The sequence below is a fragment of the Heloderma suspectum genome, chromosome 1, assembly GCF_057233095.1.
Source record: "Heloderma suspectum isolate Gila_16-S chromosome 1, 16-S_ref, whole genome shotgun sequence".
Classification (NCBI taxonomy): Eukaryota; Metazoa; Chordata; class Lepidosauria; order Squamata; family Helodermatidae; genus Heloderma; species Heloderma suspectum.
The window spans coordinates 321,909,534-321,933,286 of record NC_139458.1 but is presented as its reverse complement, the minus strand read 5'-3'; the positions used below and the strand labels follow the sequence as shown (position 1 = coordinate 321,933,286).

General features: G+C 42.5%; 1 protein-coding gene across 2 annotated transcripts in view; it reads left to right on the top strand.

Annotated features, from left to right (window-relative positions):
- Positions 1-23,753, top strand: part of WASF1 (WASP family member 1) — an 88,688-nt gene that overhangs the window by 38,756 nt on the left and 26,179 nt on the right. For both annotated transcript variants that reach the window (XM_084827279.1, XM_084827278.1), the window contains exon 2: positions 23,387-23,545. In XM_084827279.1, coding sequence (XP_084683405.1) covers positions 23,413-23,545 — 133 coding nt within the window. In that variant the 5' untranslated portion in view covers positions 23,387-23,412. The remainder of the gene's footprint in view (positions 1-23,386; positions 23,546-23,753) is intronic.

The following is a 23,753-nucleotide window of genomic DNA, read 5'->3' as shown; positions in this document are numbered from 1 at the left end:
CATGCAGTGTTCATGTGGTTTGCTACATGGAAGTTGAAACTGTATTGGAAAGCAGTCTACTGTGAAGTGGGACTGTTGAGTATATGGCAGTTGGGAAGCAAACTTATATTGGGCAAAGCTGGAAATAAAAATTAAATTAAACATTTTAAAACCTAGATAGTAGTGCAGTCACTTCAGTGTTGTTTAGTTTAGTATAGTGTGGTAGACCTTAGTTTTTGGAGATCATAGCGACTTTATAGTGTCAGGTAATGGACAATTCTTCTTTCTAACCCAACCCCTGCTCCCTTTTGCAGAGAGTATGCGTTCTCTAAATCTAATTCTCACTTATAAATGCATCCCCATTAATCTTATATCTGAGGCAAAATATACCAATTCCTTCAGCCTTTTATCACATTATTAAGTTTGTGTGGACCCTTCATTTTTATTGTTGTTTATTCATTCGGTCGCTTCCGACTATTCGTGACTTCATGGACCAGCCCACGCCAGAGCTTCCTGTTGGCCGTCACCACCCCCAGCTCCCCCAAGGTCGAGTCTGTCACCTCCAGAATATCATCCATCCATCTTGCCCTTGGTCGGCCCCTCTTCCTTTTGCCTTCCACTTTCCCTAGCATCAGCATCTTCTCCAGGGTATCCTGTCTTCTCATGATGTGGCCAAAGTACTTCAGTTTTGCCTTTAATAGCCTTCCCTCAAGTGAGCAGTCTGGCTTGATTTCCTGGAGTATGGACTGGTTTGATCTTCTTGCAGTCCAAGGCACTCTCAGAATTTTCCTCCAGCACCACAGTTCAAAAGCATCTCTCTTCCTTCGCTCAGCCTTCCTTATGGTCCAGCTCTCACAGCCATAGGTTACTACAGGGAATACCATTGCTTGAACTATGCGGACCTTTGTTGTCAGTGTGATGTCTCTGCTCTTCACTATTTGATCAAGATTTGTCATTGCTGTCCTCCCAAGAAGTAAACGTCTTCTGATTTCCTGGCTGCAGTCAGCATCTGCAGTAATCTTTGCGCCTAGAAAGACAAAGTCTGTCACTGCCTCCACGTTTTCTCCCTCTATTTGCCAGTTCTCAATCAAGCTGGTTGCCATAATCTTGGTTTTTTTGAGGTTGAACTGCAACCCAGCTTTTGCACTTTCTTCTTTCACCTTCATCATGAGGTTCCTCAGCTCCTCCTTGCTTTCAGCCATCAAAGTGGTATCATCTGCATATCGGAGATTGTTAATGTTTCTTCCAGTGATTTTAACTCCAGCCTTGGCTTCATCAAGCCCAGCACGTCGCATGATGTGTTCTGCGTACAGGTTGAATAGGTAGGGTGAGAGTATCCAACCCTGCCGTACTCCTTTCCCAATCTTAAACCATTCCATTGTACCGTGGTCTGTTCTTACCGTTGCTACTTGGTCATTATACAGATCCCTCAGAAGCAGACAAGATGACTTACCACCAAGAACTTGCCACAATTTGTTATGATCCACACAGTCAAAGGCTTTAGAATAGTCAATAAAACAGAAATAGATGTTTTTCTGAAACTCCCTGGCTTTCTCCATTATCCAGCAGATATTGGCAATTTCGTCTCTAGTTCCTCTGCCTTTTCGAAACCCAGCTTGTACATCTGGCAGTTCTCGTTCCATGAATTGCTGGAGTCTACCATGCAAGATCTTGAGCATTACCTTACTGGCATGTGAAATAAGTGCCACTGTTCGTTAGTTTGAACATTCTTTGGTGCTTCCCTTTTTTGGTATGGGGATATAAGTTGATTTTTTCCAATCTGTTGGCCATTCTTGTGTTTTCCAAATTTGCTGGCATATGGCATGCATCACCTTGACAGCATCATCTTGCAAGATTTTAAACAGTTCAGCTGGGATACCGTCGTCTCCTGCTGCCTTGTTATTAGCAATGCTTCTTAAGGCCCATTCAACCTCACTCTTCAGGATGTCTGGTTCTAGCTCACTGACCACACTGTCAAATCTGTCCCCGATATTATTATCCTTCCTATACAGATCTTCCGTATATTCTTGCCACCTTTTCTTGATCTCTTCAGCTTCTGTTAGGTCCTTGCCATCTTTGTTTTTGATCATACCCATTTTTCCCTGGAATTTACCTCTGATGTTTCTAATTTTCTGGAAGGGGTCTCTTGTCCTTCCTATTCTATTATCTTCTTCCGCTTCTGCACATTGCTTGTTTAAAAATAATTCCTTATCTCTTCTGGCTAACCTCTGGAATTTTGCATTTAATTGGGCATATCTCCCCCTATCACTGTTGCCTTTTGCTTTCCTTCTTTCTTGGGCTGCTTCCAGTGTCTCAGCAGCAGCCATCTTGCCTTCTTGGTTTTCTTTTTCTTTGGGACGTTTTTTGTTGCCGCCTCCTGAACAACGTTGCGAACTCTTGTCCATAGTTCTTCCGGGACCCTATCTACTAAATCTAATCCCTTAAATCTATTCTTCACCTCCACTGCATATTCATTAGGAATATTAGTGAGCTCATATCTACCTGATCTGTGGGTCTTCCCTATTCTCTTTAGTCTGATTCTAAATTGTGCAATAAGAAGTTCGTGATCTGAACTACGATCAGCTCCAGGTCTTGTTTTTACCGACTGCATAGATGTCCGCCACCTTTGGCTACAAAGGATGTAGTCAATCTGATTTTGGTGTCGACCGTCTGATGAAGTCCATGTATAAAGTCGTCTCTTAGGTTGTTGGAAGAGAGTGTTTGTTATGCGCAATTAGTTGTCTTGGCAAAATTCTATCAGCCTATGTCCTGCTTCATTTTGTACTCCCAGACCATGCTTGCCTATAATTCCAGGTGTCGTTTGACTACCCACCTTAGCATTCCAGTCTCCTGTAATGAAAATAACATCTTTGTTTGGCGTACTATCCAGTAGGTGCTGCAGATCATCATAGAACTGATCTACTTCTTCTTCTTCAGCATCTGTGGTTGAGGTGTATATTTGGATCACTGTGATGTTAAATGGCTTACCCTGAATTCGAATTGAGATCATTCTGTCATTTTTTGGATTGTATCCAAGCACTGCTTTAGCCACTTTATAATTAATTATGACGGCTACTCCATTTCTTCTGTGGTCCTCTTGTCCACAGTAGTAGATCTGATGGTCATTTGATGTGAAGTGGCCCATTCCAGTCTATTTCAGTTCACTGACACCCAAAATGTCTATATTTAATCTTGACATCTCTCCAATAACCACATCCAATTTGCCCTGGCTCATAGATCTTACATTCCAGGTTCCTATGGTGCGTTGATCTTTAGAACATCGGATTCGTCGTTCACCACCACCAGCACCATCGGCTGCTAGCCGTCCTTTCGGCTTTGAGCTAGCTGCGTCATCACATCTGGGGCTAGTTGAACTTATCCTCTGTTCCTCCCCAGTAGCATTTTGACCATCTTCCGACCTGGGAGTCCCATCTTCCGATGGTATACCAACATATCTCTGGTTGTACTGATCTATTTAGTTTTCACGGCAAGAATACTGGGGTGGGTTGCCGTTTCCTTCCCCAGGGATCGTATTTAGTCTGACCTCTCTGCCATGACCTTCCCGTCTTGGGTGTCCCTTCACGGTTTAGTTCATGACGTCATTGAGGTGCTCAAGCTTCAGCACTACGACAAGGTAATGATCTCCTTTGCTGAAGCCTTTCATTTTTATAGCTGTCCTCTAAATCCTTTCAGAGTTGACAACATCCTTCATGAACACAGCGAATGCATTCAAATAAGGTGTTAATATCTTCTACCTAGAATACTATTACAGCCCTCCAAGTCTTCAAACTTCTGTCTGCTTAATGCAGCTTAAATGGCATTGCCTTTTTTGCTATGGCATCACATTGTTGGTTCATGCTCAGTTTGTTCTATTATGAACTCTGAATCTGTAGCTGAAAAAAAGGGGGGAAACTGGGAGCTGAGGGGGAGGAGCTTCAGGCAGGGCCACACCCCTTGATGTCATCAGCAGTCGCCATTAGATTGACACAGGGAACAATCTTTCGCTGAAAAAATTCTGCAGACTTTTTTCTCTACCCCCTGAAGAAGGCCTAAAAATAAGAAAAAGGCTGAAATGCGTTGGGCTTCCTACAGTTTTTTTTTTTTTTGCATCCTGAGAGCCTGTTTCTCTTCTTTGTGATTTACTTTGGATGCTCACCTCGTTCTGTTACCCATATGTGAAGTAACAGAAAATGGAGATAGCTGCAACACATTACGAATCATCTCCAGCTCAAAACCTAGGGCAGAATCCAATGTCATACGAGCAGATTCTTCTGGTCACACAATGGAATTGTGTGCTCCTGTGGTCCCCCCTGAAAATCTGCTCCAGTGGGTCCCCTAATCCTCCAGAGCAAATTTTAAGGGCACCTGGGGGGCTGCAGAGGGGAGGGGGAATTGCCCTCCTGCTGAAGTAGTTCCAAAAGCGGACCGGCTTAGTTGAATTTAATCCTTATAAATATTTAACAACAGTCTTGTAACTTCCGATAATATTTAAATTAAAAATATGAGCAAGCATTTCTATAATACTAAGTGTGAAGCACAGTTCTGAGAATTTTCTTTTCATGAGTTTAGTGTTGAGTGTTTTGTTGTTGTTGTTGTTGTTCAGTCGTTCAGTCGTGTCCGACTCTTCGTGACCCCATGGACCATAGCCCGCCAGGCCTTCCTGTCCTGCGCTCTCTCCCGGAGTGTGCTCAGGTTCATATTCATTGCATCGGTGCTGCTATCTAGCCATCTCATCCTCTGCCGTCCCCTTCTCCTTTGGCCTTCAGTCTTTCCCAGCATCAGGGTCTTTTCCAGAGAGTTTTCTCTTCGCATTAGGTGGCCAAAATATTGGAGCTTCTGCTTCAGTATCTGTCCTTCCAATGAGCACTCAGGGTTGATTTCCTTTAGGATGGACTGATTTGACCTCCTTGCAGTCCAGGGGACTCGTAAGAGTCTTCTCCAGCACCACAGTTCGAAAGCATCAATTCTTCGGCGCTCAGCCTTCCTTATAGTCCAGCTCTCACAGCCATACATTACTACTGGGAAAACCATAGCTTTGATTAGACGGACCTTTGTTGGCAAGGTGATGTCTCTGCTTCTTACTATGCTGTGTAGGTTTGCCATAGCTTTCCTCCCAAGGAGCAAGCGTCTTTTAATTTCATGGCTACAGTTACCGTCTGCGGTGATCTTGGAGCCCAAGAAAGTAAAATCTGTCACTGCTTCCATTTCTTCCCCTTCTGTATGCCAGGAAGTGATAGGGCCAGATGCCATGATCTTAGTTTTTATAATGTTGAGTTTCAAACCAGCTTTTGCACTCTCCTCTTTCACCCTCAACAAGAGGCTCTTTAGATCCTCTTCACTTTCTGCCATTAGGGTGGTATCGTCAGCATATCGGAGGTTGTTGATAATTCTCCCAGCAATCTTAATTCCAACCTCTGATTCATCCAACCCAGCATTTCTCATGATGTACTCTGCATATAAGTTAAATAAGCAGGGTGACAATATGCAGCCTTGTCATACTCCTTTCCCAATTTTGAACCACTCGGTTGTTCCATGTCCGGTTCTTACTGTTGCTTCTTGACCCTCGTACAGGTTTCTCAGGAGACAGGTAAGGTGGTCTGGTACTCCCATCACTTTAAGAATTTGCCACAGTTTGTTGTGATCCACACAATCAAAGTCTTTAGCGTAGTCAATGAAGCAGAAATAGACGTTTTTCTGGAATTCTCTTGCTTTCTCCATGATGCAGCGAATGTTGGCGATTTGATCTCTCGTTCCTCTGCCTCTTCGAAACCCAGCTTGTACTTCCGGTAGTTCTCGGTTCGCATACTGCTGAAGCCTAGCTTGTAGGATTTTGAGCATCACCTTGCTGGCATGTGAAATGAGCGCAATTGTGCGGTAGTTTGAACACTCTTTGGCATTGCCCTTCTTTGGAATTGGAATGTAAACTGACCTTTTCCAGTCTTGCGGCCATTGCTGAGTGTTCCAAATTTGTTGGCATATTGAATGCAGCACTTTAACAGCATCATCTTTTAGGATTTTAAATAGCTCAGCTGGAATACTGTCATCTCCACTAGCTTTGTTGTTACTAATGCTTCCTAAGGCCCACTTGACTTCACTCTCGAGGATGTCCGGCTCAAGTTCAGTGACCGCACTATCATGGCTATCAAGGACATTACTATCATGGCTATCAAGGACAATAAGATCTTTTGTGTATAGTTCTTCTGTGTATTCTTTCCACCTCTTCTTAATCTCATCTGCTTCTGTGAGGTCCCTGCCTTCTTTGTCCTTTATCATGCCCGTCTTTGCACAAAACGTTCCCTTGAGATCTCCAATTTTCTTGAAGAGATCTCTAGTCTTTCCCATTCTGTTGTTTTCCTCGATTTCCTTGCATTGTTCATTTAAGAAGGCCTTCTTGTCTCTCCTTGCTATTCTCTGGAACTCTGCATTCAGTTGGATATATCTTCCCCTTTCTCCCTTGCTTTTTGCTTCCCTTCTTTCCTCAGCTACTTGTAAAGCCTCATCAGACAGCCACTTGGCTTTCTTGCATTTCTTTTTCTTTGGGATGGATTTAGTTGCTGCCTCCTGAACAATGTTATGGACCTCCGTCCATAGTTCCTCAGGCACTCTGTCTATCAGGTCTAGTCCCTGAAATCTATTCCTCACCTCTACTGTATATTCATAAGGGATATGATTGAGGTCATACCTGAATGGTTTAGTGGTTTTCCCTATGTTCTTCAATTTCAGCCAAAATTTTGCAAGAAGCAGCTCATGATCTGAGCCACAGTCAGCTCCAGGTCTTGTTTTTACTGACTGTATGGAGCTTCTCCATCTTTGGCTGCAAAGGACATAATCAATCTGATTTCGATATTGACCATCTGGTGATGTCCATGTGTAGAGTCGTCTCTTGTGCTTTTGGAAAAGAGTGTTTGCTATGATCAGTGTGTTCTCTTGGCAAAACTCTTATTAGCTTTTGTCCTGCTTCATTTTGTACACCAAGGCCATGCCTGCCTGTTACCCGGTGATTTCTTGACTTCCTACTTTAGCATTCCAGTCCCATATGATGAAGAGGACATCTTTTTTTGGTGTTAGTTCTAGAAGGTGTTATCATGTGTCATATGTACAAATTCACCTTGAAAAGTTTTTGCTTGGAAGAGGGGGGAAAGTCCATATATGGTATAACTTATGATTATAGGGAGTGCCTACTGGGAGAGGGAGTGCCTGCTGCTTCTGCCTGCTGTTGCTGCTGGTGCCACCACCACCACCACTGCTCTCTCTGTGGACTTCTGCCTGGCAGACCGCCATTCCCTGCAGGGCCAGGCCCCCAGATACCCAGCCAGCTGTTGCTGATTACCTTCACCTGTCCCTTCTTGGAAGGAATATATAAGCTGGCTGGCTGAGGAGGCAGGGTCACACCTTCGGGGAGTGATGAGGGCACCACCCCCTTTTTGAGCAACTGTGTGCACACCCCATGGAAGAAGACGCGTTACAGCTAAGGAGTGGTGGGGCAGGAAGGGGATTGATTTTTTCTTTTTGTTCTCTCCCCCCTATTTCTCTCTCTCTTTCCCTCTCTTCTTCCTCTCTCACATGGCAATGAAGGAAGCAAAAAAGGAATATTATGCTGCCTCTATCGCGGCCACAGAGTGCTGTCCCAGGAGGCTGTTCCAAGTGGTCTGGAGCCTGGTCATTCCAGTGGCTCCAGAACTGCTGGGGCATTCTAAGGCCTCCTGTGAGGCCTTGACAAGGCACTTTGCAGATAAAATTGATCGGATCAGGAGTGTTATTCCATGTGCAGTGGATACAGTTAGTGAGTGAGAGGCAGCCTGTGGCAAACCGGTTTTGTGGGATTGGTTCCAACTTCTTCCTTCTGATGAAGTGGACAAGGTGCCTTCATCTGTAGGGCCGACCACCTGCTTACTTGATCCTTGCCCATCTTGGCTCATTATGAACTTTGGAGAGAGATTGGGTGAGGGGATCAGGGTGGTGGTGAATGCCTTCCTTAAGGAGGGAGTGATGCCATCAGCCCTCAAGGAGGCAGTGATAAGACTGCTATTAAAGAAGCCTTCCTTGGATCCCCAAGCCTTGAACAACTTTCGCCCAGTCTCGAACCTGCCATTTTTGGGCAAGATAATTGAGTGGGTGGTGGCGATGCAGTTGAAGGCACACTTGGAAGAAGCCGCTTATCTAGATCCATTTCAGTCAGGCTTTAAGCCTGGGCATGGGACAGAAACAGCCTAGGTCGCCTTGGTGGATGATATGAGGAGGGCTCTGGATAGGGGTGAATGCTCCTTTCTTGTTCTCCTCAACCTCTCAGCAGCTTCTGATACCATTAACCACAGTATCCGCCTGGAGGGGTTGGGCATTAGAGACATCGTATTACGGTGGTTCCAGTCCTTCCTGTCCAGCAGGTACCAGAGGGTAGCACTGGGAGAGGAGGTTTCGGACCCGTGGCCGCTCACTTGTGGGGTGCCACAGGGTTCCATCCTCTCCCCCATGCGATTTAACATCTATGTGAAGATGTTAAATCGCTATGTGAAGATGTTAAATGGGGGCTATCATCAGGAGGTTTGGGGTGCGGTGTCATCAGTATGCGGATGACATGCAGCTATACCTCTCGTTCAAATCTTCACCAAGGTTGGCCATAGAATCCCTGTCCAAATGTCTGGAGATGGTAAGTGGCGGGATGGGGAAGAATAATCTGAAGCTGAACCCTGACAAGACCGAGGTACTTTTGGTGGGAGACAAGAGGAGGTTGGGGGATGTTGATATGGTATTGAATGGGGTACGGCTACCCTTGAAAGACTAAGTCCGCAGCCTGGAGGTCATTTTAGACTCAAAGCTGTCCATGGAGGCTCAGGTGTCAGCTGTGAGCTGGACAGTGCTGTAGCAACTCCATCTGATACGGTGGCTGCGCCCCTTCCTTCCCAACCATCTGCTCCCATCGGTAGTACATGCCCTGGTCTCCTCTCATCTAGAGTAGTGTAATGTGTTCAATGTGGGCTTACCCTTGAAGACAGTTCAGAAGCTGCAGCTGGTGCAGAACATGGCGGCTTGCCTGATTAAAGGCAGCTGCCAGTGAGAACACATCACTCCAATGCTGAAGGAGTTGCACTGGCTACCAGTTGTTTTCTGGGCCAGATTTAAGGTGTTGGTTTTGACCTTTAAAACCTATATGGTTCCAGCCCAGCCTATCTTAAGGAGTGCCTCCAGCAACACCAGACAGGCCACTCAGCAATATCAGCCTCGGATGGCCTTCTCTCTGTCCCATCAGCCAGGGCAGCTAGGCTGGTAAGGACAAGGGAGAGGGCCTTCTCTGTGGTGGCCCCCACTCTGTGGAACTCCCTCCCTAGGGAACTCCGTCATGCCCCCTCTTTAATGAGCTTCCGCCACGCATTGAAAACTTGGTTGTTCAGGGAGGCATTTGGGATGGGGTAGGGAAATTTTCCCCTTCATGGATCACTGCCTTGTTGTGGCGAAGGGGTTTGCGTAACTCAGTGAAGCCACAGTTTAGACACAGGTCTTGTCCTTCACTCCATGTTTCAGGTGGACTGCCACTTAAATTATGTTTTATCATTCAACTTTTTAAATAAAACTGCAAACATTTTTAAAAGTCGGAGAACTGCTCTGAGGATTTGGGGAAGGGAGATGTGCTGGTGACTTTGCAGGCACTAGCTTAGGAAGAGGAATCTCAGGCCTGGAGGGCCCAATCTGGCTCTCCTGAGGTCCCAATGGCTAAGATCATGAGCTTCTTATTGCAAAATTTCGGCTGAAATTGAAGAACATAGGGAAAACCACTAAACCATTCAGTTATGACCGCAATCATATCCCTTACGAATATACAGTGGAGGTGACAAATAGATTTAAGGGATTAGACCTGATAGACAGAGTGCCTGAGGACAAATGGATGGAGGTCCGTAACATTGTTCAGAAGGCAACAACTAAATCCATCCCAAAGAAAAAGAAATGCAAGAAAGCCAAGTGGCTGTCTGATGAGGCTTTACAAGTAGCTGAGGATAGTAGGGAAGCGAAAAGCAAGGGAGAAAGGGGAAGATATATCCAACTGAATGCAGAGTTCCAGAGAATAGCAAGGAGAGACAAGAAGGCCTTCTTAAATGAACAATGCAAAGAAATGGAGGAAAACAATAGAATGGGAAAGACTAGAGATCTTTTCAAGAAAATCGGAGATCTCAAGGGAACGTTTTGTGCAAAGACGGGCATGATAAAGGACAAAGAAGGCAGGGACCTCACAGAAGCAGATGAGATTAAGAAGAGGTGGAAAGAATACACAGAAGAACTATACAGGAAAGATCTGAATGTCCCTGATAACCATGATAGTGCAGTCACTGAACTTGAGCCGGACATCCTAGAGAGTGAAGTCAAGTAGGCCTTAGCAAGCATTATTAACAATAAAGCTAGCGGAGATGACAGTATTCCAGCTGAGCTATTTAAGATCCTAACAGATGATGCTGTTAAAGTGCTGCACTCAATATGCCAACAAATTTGGAACACTCAACAGCAGCCACAAGACTGGAAAAGGTCAGTTTACATTTCAATTCCAAAGAAGGGCAATGCCAAAGAGTGTTCAAACTACCGTACAATTGTGCTCATTTCACATGCCAGCAAGGTGATGCTCAAAATCCTACCAGCTAGGCTTCAGCAGTATGTGAACCGAGAACTACCGGAAGTACAAGCTGGGTTTCGAAGAGGCAGAGGAACTAGAGATCAAATCGCCAACATTCGCTGGATCATGGAGAAAGCGAGAGAATTCCAGAAAAACATCTCTTTCTGCTTCATTGACTACGCTAAAGACTTTGATTGTGTGGATCACAACAAACTGTGGCAAATTCTTAAAGTGATGGGAGTACCAGACCACCTTACCTGTCTCCAGAGAAACCTGTACAAGGCTCAAGAAGCAACAGTAAGAACCGGACATGGAACAACCAATTGGTTCAAAATTGGAAAAGGAGTACAACAAGGCTGTATATTGTCGCCCTGCTTATTTAACTTATATGCAGAGTACATCATAAAAAACACTGGGTTGGATGAATCACAGGTCGGAATTAAGATTGCCGGGAGAATGATCAACAACCTCAGATACGCAGACGATACCACCCTAATGGCAGAAAGTGAAGAGGAACTCAAGAGCCTCTTGTTGAGGGTGAAAGAGGAGAGTGCAAAAGCTGGTTTGAAACTCAACATTAAAAAAAACGAAGATCATGGTATCTGGCCCCATCACTTCCTGGCATATAGAAGGGGAAGAAGTGGGAGTAGTGACAGATTTTACTTTCTTGGGCTCCAAGATCTCCGCAGACGGTGACTGTAGCCATGGAATTAAAAGACGCTTGCTCCTTGGGAGGAAAGCTGTGGCAGACCTAGGCAGCATAGTAAGAAGCAGAGACATCACCTTGCCAACAAAGGTCCGTCTAATCAAAGCTATGGTTTTCCCAGTAGTAACGTATGGCTGTGAGAGGTGGACTCTAAGGAAGGCCGCGCGCCAAAGAATCGATGCTTTCGAACTGTGGTGCTGGAGAAGACTCTTACGAGTCCCCTGGACTGCAAGGAGGTCAAATCAGTCAATCCTAAAGGAAATCAACCCTGAGTGCTTATTGGAAGGACAGATACTGAAACTGAAGCTCAAATATTTTGGCCACCTAATGCGAAGAGAAAACTCCCTGGAAAAGACCCTGATGCTGGGAAAGATTGAAGGCAAAAGGAGAAGGGGACGGCAGAGGATGAGATGGCTAGATAGCATCACCGATGCAATGAATATGGACTTGAGCACAGTCCGGGAGAGAACGCAGGACAGGAAGGCCTGGCGTGCTATGGTCCATGGGGTCACGAAGAGTCGGACACGACTGAACGACTGAACAACAACAACAACAACAAGGGAAATTTTAGAAAATGATGTTCTAGTGTGTAGTTTTATTGTTTTTAAACTGTTTGTATTATTGTACATCGCTCAAAGTGGCCGGGCAACCGGCCAGATGGGCAATTAATTAATTAATTAATCAATCAATCATTTGGCTTGCATGTTACGGCAGCTATATCAAGAATGGTTTAAATCATTCCACATGATAGCTGTCTTAGTCACACGACCGCACACTACCAAAACCAAGAGGTTTGCAATGGCATTTCAGAAACTTCATTGTTTGCATGATGAGCCAATGCATGCAAATGAGTAAGTACCTGGTAACTGATGCCATGTGGAGCAATTTAAAGCAGCCCCTGCATAACAGACATAGCATGTAACCAGCCCTTGGAGAATGATCACAAGCTGATTGTGAAATCTAATTCAGTATTTTATATCACCCTTTAAAATGGAGGCATTAACTATTTAGTAATTAGCAGGTTTAAAAATATTTGGTGTAATAAAAATAAATATTTGGGTAGCTGAAAATCTATTATATATAATTTATTCTAATTTCAGAGCGACGGATTTCCAGTAATCTAATCAGAGATTAGACAGTTTTGTTTTTGCATAAGAAAGGAAAAAAATAGCTGGCTGAAAAGCTTTAATAAAGTAATTTACAATATTGTATATTAATTTATCAAATGAGTCTGAAGTAATAGTAATTATGCATCATTCTTGGAATAATCATCTGTATAAATAGGCCCTTTATGAAATCAGGCATCTTAGTGACAGACCTTTGAACAATGGACTTCATTCTGTTTTAGGTGTCTGACATGATTTATTATTTCATTAGCTTCCCATTTCCATTTTGGATTCTACGGTAAGGTCAGTGCAATGAGCTACACAGGCTGTCTTATTTCTCCTCCCTCTTGTTTTTTACTCCACACTGAGCATAGCCTCTTGTTTCACGTATGTCCTAGCCTAGTAGGATTTTGGAGTTATGGTTTGTCACCAAAGAGATAATTCTTCCTTTAGCGTTCTGTATTATGGATTCCTTTCACATTTCTGAAGAAGGGAAAACTCCGGTCACTAGGGTGAGTGTTCCTGTGTTTTCTTTGAAAAGATAGCACTGTTGTAAGGAAGACACTGTCTGTTGAATTCTAATTCCTTTGTGCAAAGGCCAGCCCATCTCATAGCATCACAGTAACTGGAGGTGTTCAGTATGACTAATAGAATTTTAATATAGGAGAGACTGGGCTTTTCTCCCCTCAGTATCAGCAGATTTGGGGGAGGGTCATTTTTAGCTATCAAAGTTCAGATACATTTTTTTTAAGAAATGTTCAGTATTATGCTGCATTTTGCCATCTACTAAAAATGGATTTTTGTAGATGGCATAAATCATAGAATAGGTTTTAAATATGGCATGTTGCTGTAATCTGTATTTAAAATCAGGATATGAGATTGACCCAAGAATTTGAAAACTGAGCAATGGATTTGGGATTCCAGCCACATGAGGGTGTTCATAAAAAAAGTGGCTTTTTAAGAAGGAAAGCCCACATAGCACTTTTAATATACTATAATTTATTAAATATATAATTACATACTCATAAGGTATAATTTGTTTCTTATTACTGATATTTTTAGTTTTAAACTAACACAGGAGGGCTTTTAAAAGAGAAATGGTACGATTTGCACATAATGCCCACCTATGGTATAGGTTGTTGAATTCTGCATTGTTATGATGTGTGAATGCAGCCACTCATCCCTGACAGCCCATCAGTTTTTCAACTGATGGGTTGTTGTTACGTGTGAACAGCTTTATTATGGGCGAACCCAGAACCATAGGTTGTTCATGGGTTGTTTCATCAGGCCACAGAGGTAGTAAGCAAGAGCAGTAAAAAAAAACCCTGCTCTACATGCTAGTAATACAGTGCAACAAAAGTATTTAGGATACAGGGAGGGAGTGGGTGAAGGAGATGGGAAACAAACAATCTTGGGATTGAGAAAACAAACCATGGGTTGTTTGATCATCTGCCAGACAAACCCTGGGTGGGGCAAAAAACCATGGGCTAAATAAACCATGGATTATCTTTATGTGCGAACCTGGCCAGTAGATTGGTTCAAAGAGAACCCTCCCAGTAAGGGCTGGATGTGCCTGATCTCATCTGATCTCGGAAGCTAAGCAGGGTCAACCCTGGTTAGTAATTGGATGGGAGGCCGCCTGGGAATCAGGCTTCCTGCATTGAGCAGGGTTTTGGACTTGATGGTGTTGTAGGCCCCTTCTAACCCTATGATTCTGTGCTCTATCAAAGAAGAAAAGTCATCTCACAAAAGCTAGAGGTGCTTCCAGATGGAGGGCTCCTAGCACTACCAATCAAAAGGCATTTGTGATGTATCTCCCTTCCTGCCGTGTGATTATTTTATCACTGCCACTCCACTTTAATATTTATACACCACTATCTCCTCCTTGAGATAATATCTTAGACCAAGTGTGAATGGAAGGTATACATCAACTTTTTATATACTTTTATTTTGGCGCTGCCACCACCCTCCTCTTTATGAAGAGAGAACCTTCAATCCCTTTGTGTATGGGTGTAGATTTATAGTACTTGGCATATTTAGCCTTGAGAAGAGAAGACTGAGGGGTGAAATGATAGCGCTCTTCAAGTACTTGAAAGGTTGTCACAGAGAGGAAGGCCAGGATCTCTTCTCGATCATCCCAGAGTGCAGGACACAGAATAATGGGCTCAAGTGACAGGAAGCCAGATTCCGACTGAACATCAGGAAAAACTTCCTGACTGTCAAAGCAATATGAGACTGGAACCAATGACCTAGGGAGGTAGTGGGCTCTCCCACACTGGAGGCATTCAAGATGAGGCTGGACAGCCATCTGTCAGGGATGCTCTGACTTGGATTCCTGCATTGAGCAGGGGGTTGGACTCGATGGCCTTGTAGGCCCCTTCCAACCCTACTATTCTATGATTCCTTCTGTAATTTCATTTAACCCTTGGTTGGTAAAGGATGAGACTGAGAATGGCATGGTTTGAAAGAACAACAAAAATAAAACTTTTATTTACAAGGTTTTTGATGTTTCTATACAGGTCGAGTTCCTTATTGTTAAATTGAGGTTTCAAGTTTGTATTATTTCCTTACCTACTCAGTCCCTTCTAATATTAATACTTTAAATTAAAAGAAATATACCTCCCTCCACCTCCCACGGGAATTATCCCCCCCCCCAAACTAGAGCCCTGTGTCCTAAGGGTGCAATCCTATGGGGATAGGCGGCCGCCTCCAAACTCAGAGGTGACCTCCTATCCAATGCAGGGCAGGAAAAGCACGGAGGGGATCTTTCCCTCCATGCTTCAGCCACCCTGCATTTGCGGCTAGATTCTAGCCACGGGAAGGCAGAGCGGGGGAGGAGGCTGCCGGATGACACATAGGATGTGTCGTACCGATATTTCCGCCTACCCCGACCCGGAACTCCCTGTTTTCGCCGCTCCGCGCTCCTCTCCCGATCGCAGAGCACAGAGCTGTTCTGAGCTGCCTGCGAGGCAGCATGGGAGCGGGGAAAGGTTGGTTCTCTGGGAACTGACCTCCGAGTGCAGGCTCCGAGGTCAGTTCCCGGAAACCGACGTATCCTATGGCCATCTAGCCGCTGACCAGCAGCCATAGGATTGCTCCCTCCTCTTACTCCTTTGAAAGCTAGTCCTTATCTAACCCCCCCCCGCGCGCACACGCGCGCACACACACACACACACACACACACACAGTGTGGCCATTATTTCTTCTGTCTCTCCCAACTGAAAACAGAACAGCCAATCAGGAGATACTATTCAAAACTAAACATTCTAACTTCACCCTGCCCCTCCTCCTCAACCTATTATTGCCTTTAGGAGAAATTATATGCCAAAGCACATAAAGCATTCAAATAAACATTCAAATATACAGCTAAACAATAAAGTAAAATACCATTTCATCACAGCATTGTACACCTATTTTGGCTTTTCCTTCGTAATGGATATTTTTCTTGTAAGTAAAAAAGACAAGAGATGTAGTAGGAAAGCACAGGAGGGTTACAAATGGAAGATGACATTGTCTCAATCCTCAAAATTTTGTGTTACAGGCAGGGTGATGGCAAAATAAAGGCTTTGTCTGGAAGGACTCTTAAGTATTAAAATGTGATTTTATAGCACTTTTTCAAAACTCTTTTTGGGAGGAGAGGAAATCCATGATGGAAACAAAATCAGCCTCTGTACTAATAGTTATACTTGAATGCACTGTTTTGAAAGAAATACATATATGGGCATACCTAAGCACCTTTGTTGTTCAGTCGTTCTGTTGTTTTCCTCTATTTCTTTGCATTGTTCATTTAAGAAGGCCTTCTTGTATCTCCTTGCTATTCTCTGGAACTCTGCATTCAGTAGGATATATCTTCCCCTTTCTCCCTTGCTTTTCGCTTCCCTTCTTTCCTCAGCTACTTGTAAAGCCTCATCAGACAGCCACTTTGTTTTCTTGCATTTCTTTTTCTTTGGGATGGATTTCGTTGCTGCCTCCTGAACGGTGTTATGGACCTCCGTCCATAGTTCCTCAGGCACTCTGTCTATCAGGTCTAATCCCTTAAATCTATTCCTCACCTCCACTGTATATTCATAAGCAATATGATTTACATCATACCTGAATGGTTTAGTGGTTTTCCCTATGCCACAGTCAGCTCCAGGTCTTGTTTTTACTGACTGTATAGAGTTTCTCCATCTTTGGCTGCAAAGCACATAATCAATCTGATTTCGATATTGACCATCTGGTGATGTCCATGTGTAGAGTCGTCTCTTGTGCTGTTAGAAAAGAGTGTCTGCTATGATCAGCATGTTCTCTTGCCAAAACTCTATTAGCCTTTGCCCTGCTTCATTTTGTACACCAAGGCCATGCTTGCCTGTTATCCCAGTTATTTCTTGACTTCCTACTTTAGCATTCCAATCCCCTAAGATGAAGAGGACATATTTTTTTGGTGTTAATTCTAGAAGGTGTTGTAGGTCTTCATAGAACCAATCAACCTCAGCATCTTCGGCCTCAGTGGTTGGGGCAAGACTTGAATTACTGTGATGTTGAATGGTTTGCCTTGGATTCGTACTGAGATCATTCTATCATTTTTGAGATTGTACCCCAGTACTGCTTTTCCCACCCTTTTGTTGCCTATGAGTGCTACTCCATTTCTTCTAAGGGATTCTTGCCCACAGTAGTAGATATAATGGTCTCCTGAATTAAATTCGCCCATGCCTGTCCATTTTAGTTCGCTGATTCCCAAGATGTTGCTGTTCAATCTTGCCATCTCATGTTTGACCACCTCCAGCTTACCTTGATTCATTGACCTTACATTCCAGGTTCCTAAACAATATTGTTCTTTACAGCATCGGATTTTCTTTTCAGCACCAGACACATCCACAGCTGAGTGTCCTTTCTGCTTTGGCCCAACCGCTTCACTCTTTCTGGCGCTACTTGGAAATTCCCTCTGCTCTTCCCCAGTAGTATATTGGACACCTTCCGACTGGGGGGGCTCATCTTCCGACGTCCTATCTTTTAGCCTTGTGATATGTTCCATGGGGTTTTCTTGGCAAGAATACTGGAATGGGTTGCCATTTCCTTCTCCAGTGGACCACATTTTGTCAGAACTCTCCACCATGACCTGTCTGTCTTGGGTGGCCCTGCACGGCATAGCTTATGGCTTCACTGAGTTACTCAAGCCCCTTCACCACAACAAGGCAGTAATCCATGAAAGGGACCTAAGCACCTTGGAATCTATTAATTCCAATAGGAGACAGTTGTAAATGTGCTTAACTTTCCCATTAAAATCAGTAGGGCTTAAATATCTGTAACAGGATTGTGCATATCTATTGATTTATAAAAAGAAGAATACTTTGATCTGTGAAGAATACTTTGAAATGTTGCTGGTGAAAACACTAGCTCTTTTAGTACTTTGAAATACGATATAAAATAGCGATAGAAATGTTGTACTTCTTAATGCATACAATGTCTTTTAAAGAATATTCTTGGTTCCTATATGTTCTGACAGAATACATGCAAAAATCCATTTGTTTTTAATTTAATACTCCCAAGAATAAAAAGCATATTGTGTGGACCTAGCCATCATCATTAATGCCTTGTTAACTTCGCAGATTGACTGTTGTAATGTTTTTCACATGGGACTGCCATTAGGAGCAGTTTGGAAATTTCAACTGCTTCATAATGCTGTAAATATGAACAAAAAGTGTTATCTTAATTACACTCATATGCACAAATAAAATATATATCTATACATAGCATTTCTCTAAATGTGCATATGTTAAATAGTAAGGCAGATTGCAAGTGGCCTCTGTTACTTGATTAGTTAGTGCTAATCCATATATATATATATATATATATGTACACACACACACACACACACACACACACATACATACACATATACATATACACACACACACACACACACACACACACCAGAATATTGTAGTTTAAAGCAATTACTACCAGTAACTAAGCCTTAGGAGAGGCATGTAATCATTTAGAACGGGGAGAAAACTACACAAAAGCCAGGTTGGGGGAAAGGAGTTGGAGGCAGTGGAAAGGGGTAGGGCATCTGGGGACTCCAATTCCCATCAGCACCTGCCAGCATGGTCAATGATCAGGATGATGTGAATTATGTGCCAGCAACATCTGGAGGGCAAAACGTTCCCTACCTCTGCATTAACCTTTTAGAACTGAGTGTGTCAACAAGCATGTAGATAGATAAGGGCAACCTGGTAGACACTGTTTATCTGGACTTTCAAAAGGCTTTTGACCAAGCCCCTCACAATCTGGAAAGCTGGATTGGGACCTCAGGAGAGCCAGATTGGGCCCTCCAGGCCTGAGATTCCTCTTCCTGAGCTAGTGCCTGCAAAGTCACCAGCACATCTCCCTTCCCCAAATCCTCAGAGCAGTTCTCCGACTTTTAAAAATGTTTGCAGTTTTATTTAAAAAGTTGAATGATAAAACATAATTTAAGTGGCAGTCCACCTGAAACATGGAGAGAAGGACAAGACCTGTGTCTAAACCAGTGTTCAATTCACTGGTATGCAAGTGTGAAAGACAAGTTGGAAAGTCAGCCAAAAGCTGAGTTCACAGCACAAATGAAGAACTGCTGACAAAATACATCTGCCTTCACTCTCAGATTGTTTTCATAATGTGGTACTATTACAATAGAAAAAAATGTATTTGATGGTTTCAAGTGATAACCTAACTTTTCAGTCTTACTATTTATAATTAGTTTTATTACGAAAATGTGTTTTGCCACTTAAGTGAAACTGACCATATTGATTTCTGCAGTTACTATTTTAAATTAAATCTGTCATCATAAGGTCTTTCAACTGAGCTCTTATTCCTAATTATTTCATTTTAAAAAACCTGTTTCATCCCTGTTGGAAACTCAAAATGACATTAAAATAATACTGAAGACATACTTTGGCCATTTTAGAATACAGAAGAAATGTCCACTTATCAGTAAAAAGTGTACCATTGATCATAAGAACCCTGCTGGATCACACTGAAGTCTGTCTAGTCCAGCATTCTGTTCCCATAGTAGCCAACTTGATGCCTACCGGAAGCCCACAAGTAGGACATCAGTGTAACAGAACCTTCCCCGTGTTTACCCCAGCAACTGGTATTCAGTGGTTGATACTAGAGGTAATGTAATGCCATCCTGACTAGTAGCCATTGATAGCCTTATCCTCCATGAATTTTTTAAATCCACTTTTAAAACATTTTCATTAAACTATCTACCACAACTGCAAGATCCCTTTCCAGATCTGTCACTGCCAGCTCCAGCCCCATGAGTGCATATGTGAAGTTAGGATTTTTGCCCCAATGTGCATCACTTTACACTCACTCACTTTGGACCACCTATGCCCTTTTAATATACATTCCCCCAGTTTGAGATATCCTTTTGGGGCACTTCATTATCCCCTTTTGTTTTAACCATGATAAATAGTTTGGTGTCATCAACAACCTTGGCCACCTTACTGCTCATCTCTGACTTCAGATAATTTATGAACAAGTTAAAAAACATTGGGTAAAACCCAACATCCTACTTAGAGTAGAGTCATTGAAATGAACAGGTCAAATTAGTCATAACTAACAAGTCCCATTAATTTCAATGGGTCCACTCTAAGTAGGACTTACATTGGATTTTTCCCTTGGGAGATCTGTACTTTAACCAGGATCTGTTCCTGTTCTTATCCCATGACTGCTACGCATGCTCGGAAGTTTTTTGTGAGGGACTTTGTCAAAAGCCTTTTGAAAGTCCAGATAAACAGTGTCTACCAGATCACCCTTATCTATCTACGTGCTTGTTGACACATTCAGTTCTAAAAGGTTAGTGCAGAGGTAGGGAATGTGTTGCCCTCCAGATGTTGCTGGCACATAATTCACATCATCCTGATCATTGACCACGCTGGCAGGTGCTGATGGGAACTGGAGTCCAACAACATCTGGAGGACCATAGATTCCCCACCTTTGGGCAGGGCTTACTTTGCATAAGCCATGTTGACTCTTGTTCAGCAAGACTTGTCTTATATGCTTAATACTTTTATCTTTAATAATGTTTGTCATCATTTTACTTGGAATAGGCATTAAGCTAACTGGCCTGTCATTTCTAGGATACTCCCTGGATCCCTTTTTTAAATATTGGCATTACATTGGCCATTTTCTAGTCTGCTGGTACAAAGGCCAATCTTAGGGGTATGTTACATATTTTGAAAGCAATTGATCAGAAATTTCACATTTGAGTTGTTTAAGAAGTCTCAGATGGATAGCATCCAGAGCCAGTGATTTGCTTGTTTTCAGTTTGTCAATAAGGTCTTGTCACCACTATTTGCCACAGCTCCTCAGTCTCCCTGCCTGAAAATGTTGGTTCAGGTATGGGTATCTGCCCTACTTCTTCTGCAGTGAAGACAGACGCAAATAATTCAAGCTTGCTTCTCTGCAATCTCCTTACTTCTCCCTTAGTACTTTAATTCCTTTATCATCCAACAGTTCAACTGCTTCCTTAGTGGGATTTATTCTTCTGAAGTAATTTTTATTTTTGATCTTAATGTTGCCCTTCAATATCCATTTTTGTATCTGTTATTGTCTACTTGCATTTCTTTTGTGCAAGTTTGTGTTCCTTTTTGTTTCCCTCCTTGTTTGGGCAAGACTTCCATTTTTCTAAAGGAAATTTTCTTTTCTCTAATAGCTTCCTTGACACTGCTCGTTAAACTCACCGATGACCTCTTGGACTTGGTGATACCTTTGCTGACCTGTGGTATACATTCCAGCTGAGCTTTTATTATTGTGGTTTTGAGTAACAGCCAAGCATTCTGAAGAAATTTGACCCTCATAACTTTATCCTTCAACTTCCTTTTTACCAATATCATTTTTAAGAAATTTCCTCTTTTGAAGTAAAATGTGACAGAGTTCCTTGGTAATATTCTGCTTACATATAAATTACTGTGGTCACTATTTCCATCTTGCACTAGGTCCTGGGCACCACTTAGGATTACATCCAGGGTTGCCTCCCCATCTGGTCAATTCTATGACCTACCGTTCTAGGCCTCAGAGATTTAGGCTGCAGTCTTATACACCCATACCTGTGAGTAAGTCCCACTGAACTTAATGGGGTTTACTTCTGAGTAGATATTTATAGGATTGCACCATTAGAGTATCTAAAACTGCTTAGATATATTTTAAAATATGCCCAGGGGTATATAAGTATATTAAATAAATAAACAGAACACATATCTAACCAGACTATGTGAGGGTAATTGAAGTCACACATTACTACAACAGTAGGTTGGAGACTATTGATTGGCAGCAGATCATTTTAAGTAGAGAAACCAAGCATTGAACCTGGGATCTCCTATTTGCAAAGCAAGTACTGACCTGTGGTCCCTTGTTCTCATTTACTTTGTGCTTCCTCTAAATATCAAAATAGTGGGAAAATAATCTTCCATCTTGTTCAGTTTATATTTAGGAAACAAAATGGGTTTATTTAAGAAATTATGGTGGAGGAGGCTGTTTTTTGTTTTATGCTCCGTCAACGTTTGTCCTTTTTAATTTTTCTCCCTCTCATTGTTTCAATAGGAGGAAATATACCTTTGCCAGCTCTAGGGCTGGCATAGTTGTCCATCCTTGTTGAGGACATCTTGGGGAAAGGGGAGGGCTTTGGATCATGTAGATCCAAGGTGTCCTTCAGTTTGTCTCCAGAACCCCGCTTTTCCTTCTACCACCATCAGAGCACTGATAATGGTGGAGCAATGGTGGCAGAGGTTTCCACTGCTGCAGTGGAGGCAGTGGATGCCTCCTGCAGCAGACTTCCTCCTCAACCTACAGACTTCCCTCTCCAGGGATCATAGGATCCTGCCCTTAATGAAATGGTAGAATTTGATTTTGTTTTGTTTATGTTTTCTATTGATACTCTCTTACTGATATAGTAATCAAGAAGGGACATAGCCTTTGAGATTAGAGCAATTAGTTCCTTAAAACACTGTTCAACCACATTGTACTGTGACTGAAAAAAGAGAAAGCCTTTTTTCAACAATTGGTTGTTTTGTAGTATAAGACCACAGTAGTCCAAAGTACTTATTGTATGGCTAGTTTTAACTATTTCATAAATTTCTTGTACCTTATTAGTTTATTTCATTTTTTTATTTATGTCAAAGTGTGAGGTGTGTTGTAGTTAATCATTTCTGGATTTTACTTTTGTTGTATGATGGAGAAATAATATTGAGTGTTTATACTAGCCTTCTCCAACCTGAGTCCCTCCACTTGTTTTGGACTATAACTCCCATCATTGTTTGTTTGTTTACAACATCTGTATACCACTCCACAGCTAAACAGATGATCCCTGACAATTGGTCATGCTAGTGGATGCTGATAGGTATTGTAGTCCAAAACATCTGGAGGGACTCCAGTTTGGAATGGCTGGTTTATATTATAAAGTAAAATACTGAGAAATGTTTAATGCAAGAACTCCTACCTCACTAGAGATGAACACACATTAGGGTGGTCAGATGCAAAAGAGGATAGGGCTCATGCACCTCCAATAGTTCTGCAGAAGAAGGAATTCTGATCCAAGCTGAACATGAAATTCCCTCTATTTTAAAACTATTAAAGGTGCAGGAGCCCTGTTTGCATCTGGCCACCCAATTTTTCACCAGTTGCCATTTTTAATATAATTATACTCTACAGTCTTTTAAGGCTGCAATCCTGTGTTCATCCTACCTGGAGGTAAGCCCCATTGAACACAGTGGATTTCTTCTAATTAAAAGTGTGTAAGTTTGTATTTGTGTCAACAGTAACTATATTTTTGTAGCATTACTCAAGTAATGGAAGTTCAAAATGAGCAGGTGGTGAAAGCAAAATTATCTTGTATTACATGAAATATACAAGTCTTGAGCTGACAAACCCCTTTGTTTTCATTGAAGGCATTTTTATTTTTACCTTTATCAGTGCATGAGCACAGAACTTGCTAATTAAACCACATTGTAATTTATCTTTTCTGTCTGTTCACAGGTGTGCTGGCTCATTGATATCTCAGGATGCCACTGGTAAAAAGAAACATAGATCCTAGGTATCTTTGTCATACAGCACTGCCACGAGGCATCAAGAATGAACTGGAATGTGTTACCAATATCTCCTTGGCAAATATAATCAGACAACTAAGCAGTCTAAGTAAGTACCCACTGTATTAAGGGACAGTTAATTTTGAACGAAAGTGTTACAGGGTTATGTTTTACAGTTGAAACAATAACGCTTTTCAAAGTACTAATTCACAACGTTCATCTTCTTTTTTTAAAATGACCCCAAAATGTTTATGTCCCCATCAACTGTGCAATTCATAAAACAATTGTGTAATTTTTATTGCTGAATTTAATGGTCA